Source organism: Chanos chanos, chromosome 7, assembly GCF_902362185.1.
Source record: "Chanos chanos chromosome 7, fChaCha1.1, whole genome shotgun sequence".
Lineage (NCBI taxonomy): Eukaryota > Metazoa > Chordata > Actinopteri > Gonorynchiformes > Chanidae > Chanos > Chanos chanos.
The window spans coordinates 22,958,981-22,972,285 of record NC_044501.1 but is presented as its reverse complement, the minus strand read 5'-3'; the positions used below and the strand labels follow the sequence as shown (position 1 = coordinate 22,972,285).

General features: G+C 42.4%; 1 protein-coding gene across 1 annotated transcript; it reads left to right on the top strand.

Moving 5' to 3' along the window:
• The first annotated feature begins 7,770 nt into the window (after positions 1-7,770).
• On the top strand, positions 7,771-9,546 carry mych (myelocytomatosis oncogene homolog). Its single transcript, XM_030780632.1, has 2 exons — positions 7,771-8,455; positions 8,821-9,546. Exons 1-2 carry the CDS (start codon positions 7,891-7,893, stop codon positions 9,378-9,380), a joined length of 1,125 nt encoding a protein of 374 aa, XP_030636492.1. The 5' UTR covers positions 7,771-7,890; the 3' UTR covers positions 9,381-9,546.
• Positions 9,547-13,305: the final 3,759 nt, after the last annotated feature.

Here is a 13,305-nt window from a genome sequence, read left to right as displayed (position 1 = left end):
ACACTGCACCAATATGTTACGATGATGAAGCCACACCATCACCATCAGAACCAACAGAAATCTACATCACAGCCCAGCATCCATGATAACTGTGACTTTTTTTTTTTTCAGGAGACAATCACATGGAATTTGAAATGCTGCTTGACCTCCCCCATACCTGTAATCTGGGAGGACAATGGCACTTTCCTTTAATCCTTTCACTCCTGAGAGTTTAGGGTGTGAGACCAAAACTGACTGCTGAGTATGCAGGAGCTGGCTCCTGTTTGAGTAGAACAGGGTGGGGATGGAGACACACACAGACAGCTTACTTACCCTCATTCTCAGGGCAGTCCTCATTAATTGGTGAAGACTCTTTTTTTTAGGGGGGGTGTTCATTTCGAAACAGAGGAAGACAAAGCATCTTTTAGTCACTAAGTGTCTTTGGATATGCAAATGAGTAACACAGGGAGTAGTCGGCAGGAAAGTGGAGAACTGTAGAGATTCAAAGAACTAAGAAGGGGCTAAGTTGTGGAGCTTCATATGAAGATGTGCTCCTGTGTTTCCCAGGACGAAAGGTTGCAGTTAGTGCTATGTGAAACAAACTAACAAATAAATAATGACATCACTAACGTTCATTCTGCAGGATTATAGAAGCTGAGGTGTTTGTGGCAGTTTGTGGCAGCTACTCTTAACTAAAGAGGATGAATTCCAGAGTCATGAAGCACTACTGTCTGTAATTATTGTCTTATTGTATTGTCATTTTCCAGATGTTCTCTTGGGCGTCAATGTCAAACCAGGTTATCATAAACCCTTCCTATCGTAAGGAAGAGGAACCTGTGAGAAGTCGATCAAAGATTGTTCAGACCTCACCTGACACATGAGCATGGCCTTGAAGAAGTGACCTACAAATGTAGTGGAGGGGCTTTGAGTAGGGCAGTCAGAGCCAGGGAAAACCGGAGCGAGGGAAAACCTGTCCTGAAATGACAGCAGTACAGTGGGTCATACACACTCAGTACCACCCAGCTGCCATTCCTAATCATGAAGTCTACTTAACTTTCCAGAGCACTTCACTGTGTCCTGTGCTCCCATTCCAGGAGCCTTAACTCATCCTGTGGGAAATGCTGTGGTATTTTGCCTTTTTCCACCAAGCATGCATATGATACTCAGTAAAATAAATAACTCCACAAATACCCTTTTTCCCAGCCTTTTAGTTTTTCTGAACGTCATCATATAGGCTTTAGTTATCTAAGCTTCAGATATAACTGATTTTGTTCAGATGTATTAATCCTGAGCAGAACAACCGGGGGAGCACAAGGACAAACTCTCTGGGTCTCTTCAGCAGCTCCACACCGTAGAAGCTTTAGCTTGCCTTACAAATACACAGTAGACGCTTTAGCTTGCCTTACAAATACACAGTAGACGCTTTAGCTTGCCTTACAAATACACAGTAGACGCTTTAGCTTGCCTTACAAATACAGAGGCCTGTGTTCTCAGAACTTGGTGCGTATCATCAGTGAAGAGGCAGCTTTGTGTGTGTGTGTGTGTGTGAGTGTGAGTGTGTGTGAATTGCACACAAGGCCTAGGGTTGTGGGGCAAAGTGCCAACTGGCCTGCTTCAGGTCTCTGCCCTAAAAGGAAAAGTGTAGAGTTCTCATGACCACTGCCATGTTGCAGTGATGAAGCTAGCTTGTGTCATCAGAACCTTCTGGAATCTAGAACACTTTTGCCTTCTCTCTCTCCCTCTCTCTTTCCATGAACTAAAAATAGGATCACTACTACAGTAGTGCCTGCTCTCTCTCTTTCTCTCTCCTTCCCTCTCTCTCAATCTATCTTGTTTCCACTACACTGCTATTACCACAGAAGTGCCTTCTCTCTCTCTCTCTCTCTCTCTCTCTCTATCTGGATCTATACATTTTGTGCTCTGCCTGCCTGAACGCTTTTTCCCCTCACACAGCCACACATCATATCCCTGAATTCCTAGAATTATATCCTCCTCCAATTCATGGAACTGTCTCTGGCCAGAATATCATCTTGTACTTTTTTCCTTTTTTTCCAGACCATTCCACACATCACACATGTGGGATCCATGTGAGCCCCACAGTAGTGGAGTCCTCTCACTCTTTCTCTTTTATTTTGTTGTGGTTACTTTCCTCTTTAAGTCCCCTTCCTTTCTAAAATCTGTCAGGTCAGCTAGTCTGTTATTTTGCATCTTCTCGTTTTCTCTCCAATTTTCAGTATTTGTTAGCATGTGCGAAACTGGAAGGACAGCAGATTAACCTTAATTCGACTCTCTTCAGTAATATTTGATTAACTTTGACACAGCTTGCTTCCATTCAGTTCCATTTGATAAACTTTTATTCAGATTGATTCAGTACACCTGGATTTGATTAACTGGATTTGATTGGCTTTCATCACTGAATCAGGATGCTTCAGTTTAATCCCATGTTATTGATCTTGACTCAGCTCACAGTCTGCAGTCCTGTTACATTTCATTAGCATTAATTCAGTTTATTTCAAGATACTAGTTGGTAGTCGCTGATTCAGTTAAAAAAACTGAACAGCCCACCCTGTCCCGCCCATCCCACATGGCTCACTCTGTAAATCTTGACACAACAGCCCTGTCTGTCTGCGCACATGCACTTCAGGCCTGTCTGACTCATTCAGTGTGAGTGGGGATGATAAAAGACTCCCCACTTTCTCATAAAGTATCAAGCTCGTTCTTTTTTTTTTTTTTTAATTGGTGGGTAAATTATGCATCTATTGTGTGACTAAAGTTAACGGCTGTGTAAGACAGATGCCCTGTATCAGTGCAGTGTCTAATTGTTCAGAATCCAGCTGGTTTCTCACATGTAAACACATGCCTCAGCCAATGAATCAAGTGCTTAATAAATGAATATGCAAATGAACCCTTTGACAGGTACTTTGTCATGCAATGTCTTATCTAGCACCACTGTCCAAAAACAGTTACCTTATTCTCATTCATGTACAAGTCTTGTCAAGCACAAGACATGTACTCTAGGGACCAAAAAGAATATATATATATATATATGTATGCATGTATGTATGTGTGTATGTATGTATATATCAGACATAAGTTAAAAAAAAAGCTGTATGCAAGCATTGTGTAAGCACAGCTTTCTAACTGCTAAATTGGTCAACTCAGTGTGTCAGTGGGGCCCCCAGCTGAGATGTCATGCAACCGTTAATGGGAAAACGAGAAGTGAAACTGCAGAAAGTACAGCCAGAACTAGAACAAGCACCGGAAAGCAAGATTATTTCTCTGAAAGACATTCATAAAATGCCCTTCACACTTAGGTCTGTGACCTCTCTTCTTTCATCATCAGCCCAAGTAATTACCAGGACTATCTCTATGGAGAATGCTAACATTAAGAGTCAGCAACAACTGCTTCAGTCTGACACTACACACACTACACTGTCACTGTCCTGTAGATTGACACAGACAAAAACAGTTAAGTTGCATTGCCTGATTACCATCTTATGGTTACACCATCTTATAGATAAAAAAAAGTCATTCCCTGCTGAATGGACTCCGTTGGTGAAAACATTGAGCTTAAAACTACAGGTTTTGAATGAGATTTTTTTTTTTGTATCTTTTTGACGCATTTGAAAAATTTGATGATTTGGGAAAGAAAAGAACATGTAATGATAGCACTAGAACAAAGCCAGTGGTACAAATATCAGGATTCTCATCCCAAGCAAGTATGTGTGGTTGGTTATACTTGGAGGAAAAAAAACTTATTAGGTGTTAGTTCATCATGAAATATTCAGCAATACAGAGGCTACAGACGCAAACTCTGGCTGAGGCAGTTCGATTAGTGTGGGCTCTCTGACACCAGCCTGACAGTCCTCAGTTGTCACTGCCCTCCAGAAGAACCCAGTTCTGAGAGAAGAGGTCCTGTGGTGTCGCTGACCTGTACATATCATTCTTCGAGAAGAATCAGTTGCATGCTGAATGCAGAGAGATAAGGACAAATCCTTAGGAAGCTTATCTTCACCCCAAAACCTTGGATCATTCAAAGTGAGTCTATGGCCACCTCAGCCCAGCTCCTCTATCACCCACCTACAGAAAGCCAAACTCATTTCCTCTAACACCCTCCCTGCTCTCCACACTCTCTCAGGACACAGAAGTTAGATATGTTGAAATGGTTGGTTTCCTAAAAAGCGCAGACCATCTGCTCTTGCAAAGGCGACGTTATCAGGGAGAACAGAAATGATGTTGTAAAAACTGTGCAATACAAAAAGAATGATTGTGCGCCATTGCAGTGGTCAAAAACTGGTCAAACACTGGTCAAAAAAATGAGTCTGTAAAGAGGTCACACTTTCCTAGAGAAGTTCAAAACTCTCAATAAAAGCATGTTCAGACACAAAACCCGTCACTGAAGTGTTCGCTCCAATGGCTCCTAAAGAACGTGTTGGTTCTAATATTCACGATACATACTAACATCCAGACAGAAAAGTGCAGTTATCATCATGAAGAGATATTTGCAATAATATACTGTGTTGTAGGGCATTGTAGCTTGCAGTTCTTGTAATATTAACGATGTCAGTGAACACTGGACACTTCTACAAAGTTTAGGCTATGCTCAGACATTCTTTTCTCTGTCACTCAGAGGATTACAGAAAGGAGGGGGCCGATAAACCCTAGTAGTAGTGATTGGGGTTTTGCACAGAACCTAGTCAAAAAGCGTGAATAGAAAACCGAGTCAGGGAAAGACAGGGAAAGCTTGTCGGTGATCGTATTTAGACTCTGCTCCAGAGAGAAGAGGATAAAGTGAGGCCTCTTGTTATCTTTTATTGTACAATGTGCACTCCCGTGACATCAGCGTATCTCGTTGCTTCCTTTAAAACTGAAAACGCATTACCTTAAAGACAGCGCCGTAGTTTGTCTTAGCGTTTAGAAACCCTACAACACAGACTTGACTTTTCAAATTGTCCATCCTCTCTCTCCACGTTCTCTTCTGAAACACATCAAGTATCTGGACGTCTTCTTGAAGTCAAAAGCCAGTCTGCTGACAAAGGTATTCTTTGTAACATTCATATGACCCTCGTTGTCTGTCTAGGCCTATAGAAATGTAGGAGAGCTATTCCTGAGATGGCTGCAAGCAATGAGTATGACTGCAACAGGGATTTAAAATGTATCCATAACAGAGTCTTTATTTTCTCTGATTTCCTGCTACTGAGCATTCCACTCCCACATCGTGTTCCCCACATAATACGGTATACAAAGGGGAACTCACCCCGAAAGTGACGTTACTGTTTCAACGCGATTAATTTGTAACGCATGGCCACTACGTGGCCCTATATCACCAATATATTTTAAAGGACGGCCAAGCGTTCATTCACAGCCAACAAATTAACAGTGCTTTAACATGACAACGCTAACCCATGCGAATTTTACCAAACCGTCATATTTTAAGATGCCGTAATCTATTACTCGGTCTCTACACAAAAGAATAGGAAGATCCATATCCTGCATTCCGATCAGGACAGGCGAGTCTGAGGGGTCCATGTGATCTTACCTCTATACAAAGAAGTAAAAAAAATATTTTCAAAATAATGTTTCGTCATTTTAAGCTGCGATGGCGTCTAACTGTGGCCATTAGTCGAGCCTCGTCCTGTGTTACTGACACTCAAGAGATTACACATACATTAAAGTTTGTAGTTTAATTCTTCACATGAAAATCGACTCAGTGAGACCAAAACTTGGTCATGGCACCTAACTAAATCGGTACAACATAAATCATAGCCAGCTGTGCGAGTCGAGGATGCCGTATTTCATGTTCTACTTTAGACAATGCATCTATGATCGTAAAATGCTAGGACAACTGCTGCAGATTCGCTGCATTTAAAGGTCTACTAGCCTCCTCTAGATGGCACAGTAACCTACTGTAAGACATGTTTGACACCGTGCCATCGTTAACTGAGGGTAACTTTTCTGTCCCCTCTGACTCCGAGTATGGCTGAAGGCAATTCCATGCGCATTCTCATTTCATGCCATTGCTGACAGTCTAAAGTCCTCATATCTACACGCAGTCTGTTTGGCCATCCAAAGGACAGCAAAAACCGAAATTTACAAGACCCTTATTTAAATTAACTGAGCTTTTAAGTTTTGATAGGAAATCTAAACGTTTACCCACTGAAACCGAGAGACACTGGTCTCTCAAGCTGCCGAAACATATTGTCATGTTTTGTGTTAGGAGGCTGATTTTAGTTTTCAATACAGGAATCAATTCCCGGATGCCCCAAAACGTGTCGCGTTCATGTGCAAAGGCATAGCTGCTGTACCGTCCCCCACGGTGTGATTGGGGAACACCGCTGCACGTGTAGTTTTGAATGCACATACATTTCACCACTGGCTTCTTTGTTACATAACCGACGTATATCTTAAATATAGTAGGCAAACAAAGTTCAAGCCTCGCAGACTTAGGGTAATAATTCTACTGTAGTGCTATAAGTATTCGCACCATTAGATTCTGTGCCTATGTGTCCTCAATGTAGTGTTTCAGTCACGGAATGAATGGACGTAAAGAAACCACAGCCTGCATTCTTTGACCACCCTCGCAGCGCAACGTGACCGTAACTTTCTTGTTTCGGCAGTTTGAACTGCAAAGCCACTTGGTGTCAATCATCGGCATCGGCTTCTGTGAACTAACACACGTGTGTTCCCATCCCGCTCGCATTTTCTTGGAATTATGGTGTTCCGTGTCTTAAACTTTGAGTTAATCCGCGTGTGGCACTATATTTGCGATCCAACCTCGTCTGGACAAAGTTTTGTCGTACCTTTTGCTTTGTAATTCGGTTTTTCAGCTGTAGTCTTTGACACTGTATAATTACATGTGATAATACTGATGATTTTGATTGATAAAATTTACTACAACATTTTGCCGCGTTTTTCTGTTAGGTGGAAGGATACCGTCGCTGTCGCCACACCCACCGTTGTGCACTACCCAACCGCATGTGATTTTTCATGCACACTGAAATAGTGTGCCGGCGTCAGGGAAGACAGTACGTTTTATGCAGTAACGGTTATTTTGTTTTTACTCGTGATCGAAATTCATAGTGTATACTGAACTGAACATTCATCACCATCTTGTGATAAAGGTAAGTGAAATGTTTCGGCAGCATGCCATGCAAACGTGGAGCAGTAATGTAACGTCATCTTGCCAGCTCTTTGCTGTTACGTGTCTGAAGACAAGAGTATTGACTGCATGCATCCTAGTTGATCGCTGTCCTGGACAACAGGAAAGAAGCTGTGTTATTGAACGACAAGGAATTTTGGGGTTTTGTACTGTTGTCTCAAAATTCAGACACTGCAAGCCGTAATCGTGTATTTACTCTTTAAGTGCAAACAAACCATGGGTTTCATATCTACACTCTACAAAATGTGGTTTGAATGTCATCTGCTTTAAAACTGGTCTCTGTATTCGTCTCTGCGGGAATCTCCTGTTGCTCGCTTGACTGTGCTGAAACGTGGAAGGATACTGAGCTAGTAACGCACGGAATCATTCATTGCTAATTAGAATGTCGTTGCTGTTAAAATTGTTGTAATGATAGATGTGTGCAGTTAGACTGTACTTTCAACTTTCTGTAGATTCCGCATGCATGGATAAAGTCTTCATAGAACAAAATGAGGAGTAGTCCAGCTGGTGGCCGTAACGAGTGGCCCACCCACAAGGCGGAGCTAAGATGTAAACATAAATAAAATCTTTGCGCTTGCCGGGAAAAGAACAGTCGGTGTTGAGAAGTGGGGTGACGCGTGAGTGCCTACAGGCTGATAGTGCAACGTTGATACCGTTAAAGTAGCCCTAGTATAGGAACAGTATAGCTAAATCATACGGAGCTTAAACGGATTGTCTTATTCTGCGTTTGCCGTTTTTCAGGTTCTGCCAAGATGTTGCAGAGTTGTTTGCAGTCGCACGACTGGTTCTGTGAATCGGAGCCTTTACTCTTCGACGAAGAGTTCTGTCAAAGTCTTATGAAGGACTTACAGTCAATCCCCACGCCGCCTCAGTCGCCCCCAATGAAGGCTGGTCTCGGCAAGTCTCTGTCGAATGTTGACCAGTTGGAGTTGGTGTCGGAACTTCTGCTGGAGGACAGCGATTTCCCACTGAATTGGAATAACGATTTTTTCGACGCAAACGTTTGCGATGCAGATTCCAACAGTCAGAAAGATCGACGGACAGAGGTCTCGGACGACTGTTTGTGGCATTGTCTTACGGACAAACCAGGCGAGGAGAAGCTACCATCCGTACTTTCCACCAGCCCGCTGCTCTCAGAAATCGACCCCGACTTTTTTGAGGGGATCGCTGTGTCCACGTTGGATTGCCACAACGCGGCGCTGGCGTGCCAGGCACTGGAAAGCGAGGATTTACTACCGGACAGCCAGGAACACAACGAAACCTCTTCGGACTACGGCTCGCTGTCTGCCGGTGGTGAATCATCAGCAAGCGATTCGGGTAAGTTCTGTTCTTTAACTCTGTCACGTATGTCACTTTTTCATATAGTTACATTGTATTCACATGTGTGCCCAATCATAAGGACTGTGATATTTGTATTAAAAAAGCGTGTTAATACAGTGTAATATAACGACCATGATGGTAAATTCGCTCGTATTAATGAATCAAGTGCCATAGATATTTTGCACAGATTGAAGCTAACACGGCAGGAAAAGCTCTTGTCTTTTTAGTTTGTTGAAGATCACAGTAGAGTGTTGCGAGCCTGTTGAAATAAGTACCCTCAGATGAGCCATGTGGTCTGTGTAACGTGAAAGAGAAAGGTGTCTGTGAGAGCCAGTTTAAGAGCCTTTGTGTGCATTCCACAGATGATGAAATAGACGTGGTTACTGTCAGGAGGCCGTCAGCTTTCACCCGCTCCCAGCAGCAACAGCAGCTAGAGGACAGCCGGCGGGAGCAGCAGCGGGCTCTCAAACGCTGCCATCTGGAAATCCAGCAACAGCATAACTACGCCGCTCCTCGCCCCGCCTCACCGCCCCCGCCCGAACAGCCTGTGTATATCCCCCAGCACAAACGGCCACGTGGGGGCAGTGGAGGAGACGCCCACCGGCACCAGCCCGGCCGCTCGCGGAGCCTGGCCTCCCGACAGTGTGTGGACACAGAGGATGAGGAGGAGAGGAGAAGAACGCACAATGTGATGGAGAGGCAGAGGAGAAATGAGCTAAAAAACTGCTTTCTGAGACTAAGAGACAATGTACCTGAACTGTCCAACAATGACAAGGCTTCCAAAGTCATCATCCTGAAGAGAGCCAAAGAAAGCATCCACAGCCTGGAGGCAGAAGAGCGCAGACTCAGCTCCAAGAAAGACAGACTGAAAGAGAAGCAGGAGGAGCTGAGAGCCAGACTGGAGCAGCTGAAGAGGCGGTGATTCCGTGGCTGAGGAGTCTGTAATAAGATTGTGAATGCCTGTGAAGACTTAAGTCGTTTGTTGTGGATACTACACAAGCTGAGGACCTGTGTTAGTTAGTTAAGATTGAAAGTTGAGTGCATGTTCTGCACAAGACTACTTTTCATGTCATCCTACCCCTGCTATGTTCAAACTGTTGTTCATCCAAGTCTAAATGTGGCCACAACCTTTTCATATACTGTTTGTTTTAATCTCTTGCCAGTCAAAGCAACAATCTATTTAAAACCATGGAGGAAGTTTTAAACACATTCCCCCTTTGTTAATGTACCTGTTTTTTTTGGTGTTGTTTTTTTTTTAATTTTGTATTATTTGGGCTGGAACCAGAATTAGTTTTTTTTTTTATTTGGGGGATGAATGTAAACTACATCAATCTTCTATTTTTATTATTTACATTGTAACAAATTGATGGTTTTGTTCAACTGGCCTAGACTGGAATAGTATGTCTGAGGTTGTTCATTTCTTGTTTTTTGCTGTTCGTAGAGGAGGCTGTGGTGTTTTTTTTTTTTTTTTTTTTTTTATTGTTAATATTATAAAGGGCTTGAGACTTCAAGCCCATTTTTGTGTGTGTGTTTTGTGTTTTTGGCTCCCCTGTTGTACTGTGTTTTATGTTTTCTGTTCTTTTATTCTTTCTCTGTTAAATGATGTATGATTTTTATCTACCTCCACCAGCAAACAAGCCTGGTAATGTTTTGCCTTCATAAAGGTAACTGTAAAAAATATTTTTTTCTAATGTAAATAGTAATTTGTTTATTTTACATCATAAATTATTAGGCATTTGTTTTCTTGTTCATTTGCGAAGAATAATAAAAAAAGTTCTGTTTAACAGTACTTTGTTTTTTAATATAATAAAGAATGGGCAAGACATGACATGGGTTTTGGTTTTACTGCTGCTTTCTGACTTACACAGTGCTCTTAAACAGGCTGGCCATTCGGATGCTCTCCTCCATACCTTATTAGCTCCTCAAAGTGACCTATCAGTGGAGGAGCCGTGATGCCGTGCCTTATCCTATAGATACTGCAGGTATTTGTTTATGGTCGAGATTATGCAGTTGCACAAGCTGTTGACAGACCGTGAATGTGAGGCATGCTGAAAGTAGCATTTGGGTCAAGGTGAGCGGATGGGTGACTCATTTCATAGCTGTATGACAGAAATGCGAGGAGTGGGACCATAAAAGCCAGTAAATCTGGAAGAAGAGATAGCGGATGCCTTTTGAAGCCAGGGCGTTTCTCACAGTGGTACTCATTGCTTCTTTCGCACTAACACTGGCTTAATTCCCTCTCTTGGTTGTCCTATATTTGCAAAGATAATGCTTCCTTTACGTGGTATATTGAAACTGCACTTAACCAGATACATGTGAACTTCTACCCTCTGGGTGAGTATAGGACTGTTGTCTTGAGTGTCCGAGTGGTTGGCTTTAGTAGAGGAGCTGAGGAAAGCAGGGACATGATGTAGTCAGTGGAACAGACAGAAAATATAAAGAGTGTTACAGGACAGATGTGTGTGTGTGTGAATGCTAACATGCTTCATTCACCATTAGGTCTGTTACCTGACACACAAACCTGGTGTCCTGCATCAGTGAGTGATCGTTAAATTCTGATCCAGGTGAAAAATGATAAATTGATAAAAAAGCACACAGGAAAAGCAAACATGAAGTGCCTGAAAACCCAGCACCAGCTTCCTCCAAATGTCTCCTCACAGTCCCTCATCTGTCAGCCACTATTCTCAAAACCCCTATGTGATGCACACACACTCTGGTTAAGGAGTCCTGGGTACTGGCTGTTGTTATTGTTTTTTTGTTTTTTTTTTGCTGTATGTCTGTAATGTTCTGACTGAAGGGACACTGATCTGACACTGGTAAATGATGGTCTATGGTACTCCAGGCATATTCAGTTGGCAGCACGTGGGCCAAGTCTGTCCCCAGAGACATCTCCAGTGGCACTGAGGCCCTCACAGTTACAGTGATATACACAACAGTTAGTTCCAGTCGAGTAATTTGATTGGACAAAGGCGTTCCACGAGTGCACATATATACAATGTAACAGCATTGGGACATTTTATCATATATATCAGTCTGATTTACAGCATCATAGACATTTTATTAGCCACACAAAGCTGATTAGACCAGTGTAAATAGGTAAATGGAAACAGGCTGCCAAGAAAATTCTGGCCCATGTGTAAAGGACCGGTTTTGAAATTTGGTCCATTTGTAATTGAATAGCTCAAGTCTGTGGTTAGACCTGCAAGCTGATTGGTCAGAGACCATCACATTCTCATATGCATAACAAGGTAAATGGAGAGTCAGGGAAACCCCAGACATCCCACTCGAGTGGAAAACCTGCCAAATGTCATGCTTTAGTTCAAATCTGAAAGTCTTTAAGTGTCAATAGCCAACACTGTGTCTGCAGTCAAGGCTGCAAACGATCTACGTGCAAAAGTAAACACACCCTAAATCAACAGCTTCAGGTAATGACACCCAGTCAGAAGTGTGTGAACGGGCTTAAGAGCTCCTTTCATCCTTTTGTGTCCTGAAGTCTTTGAGTGGTGGACAGGATCTTGTTGGGCTGAAGTGAGGAGACGTGTAGACTCCCTGTATTGTGACTTAACATGCCTTACTGCAGCAGAGGATACTGGGTGAGGGAGATTCTTCCTTTAGGATGCTAATGTGCTGTTAGGTAGATGACTATCTCCACTGGCACACACAGACACTGGAATGTCAAAGGATTTTTTAAAAATACTAGAGATTTCACACAGGTTTTTTTTTTTTTTTTTTGCTTTTTTGAATTTATGAAGAATAAAATGAAATTAATATCTACAATGTCAGTTTATTTAATTTAACAGCTCATCCCAACAAAGCATCTTTGGTAAAGATAACTAAGTAAATACAGACCCAAAAAAGACAACATTTTTCCAAACCAAATCAAAAGTGTTTCTTTGCGATGAGTAAATTGAACTGGATTAGGGTTTTTATTTGTTTATTTGTTGTTGTTGTCATTGTTGTTGTGGTGAAGCTCATACAGACTATGCATGTAAAGCTGGAACATGTTGCTGGGAGGTGTGGAGATGCAAAGCTAGCGTGACTGTGGGTTGGAATAAGTGTCTTCACTGTAGGAGGAGTGAAGTGAGAGAAATGAGTTCTGAAAAAGCAATCCTGGCAGCAACACTCCAGATCCATACACCCAAAGCACAGTGGAGGACCAAAAGGCTTGTTGCTTGTTTTTACAGAGAGGTAGCATCTGGAGAACACATAAAACACACACACACACACACACTTCAGCAAATGCCCTGAAGACCTTCTAAGGACAGATCCAGAATAATTTGAGATTACACAGAGAGAACAGAGCTGAGACCTGCTGATAATCTCCAGACACTCATCTCGGCTCATACACAATAAAGAGGGGGAAAACAATGAGATAAAACCCTGATTAGGAACGAGTTCTTTGTTCAGGAGAGACAAGTGTTTCCAGCTGGTCCCACACCATAAACATCTTAAAACTAAACCAAAAAAAAAAAAAAAAACATCTTTCACCGAACAGTTTACAACAGGGGCATGCAAACCTCTGTAAAGCAGATCTCTTTTTAGCCTCCGAACTCTGCTCAGCAGATGTAAATCAACTGCATTATGCCAAACAAATGAAGAAAACCAGTTCACAAAACACAGCAAAGTGCTGGTCTGAACACCAAGGTTGTGAATCCGTTACATTTTGTGATGAATCTGTTCCGTTCAGACTCAAGTGTGAAAGCAGTGAGCTGGTGTGGAAACTTCAGCTCAATTCATTTTTTCCCTCACCGATAAAAAAGTGATCATTCTTCAGTAGCACAGACTTACCACTGATCCTCAGGCAATCAGTGGCAAGTCTGTCAGTTCAATGCTACAGGTTTATTATG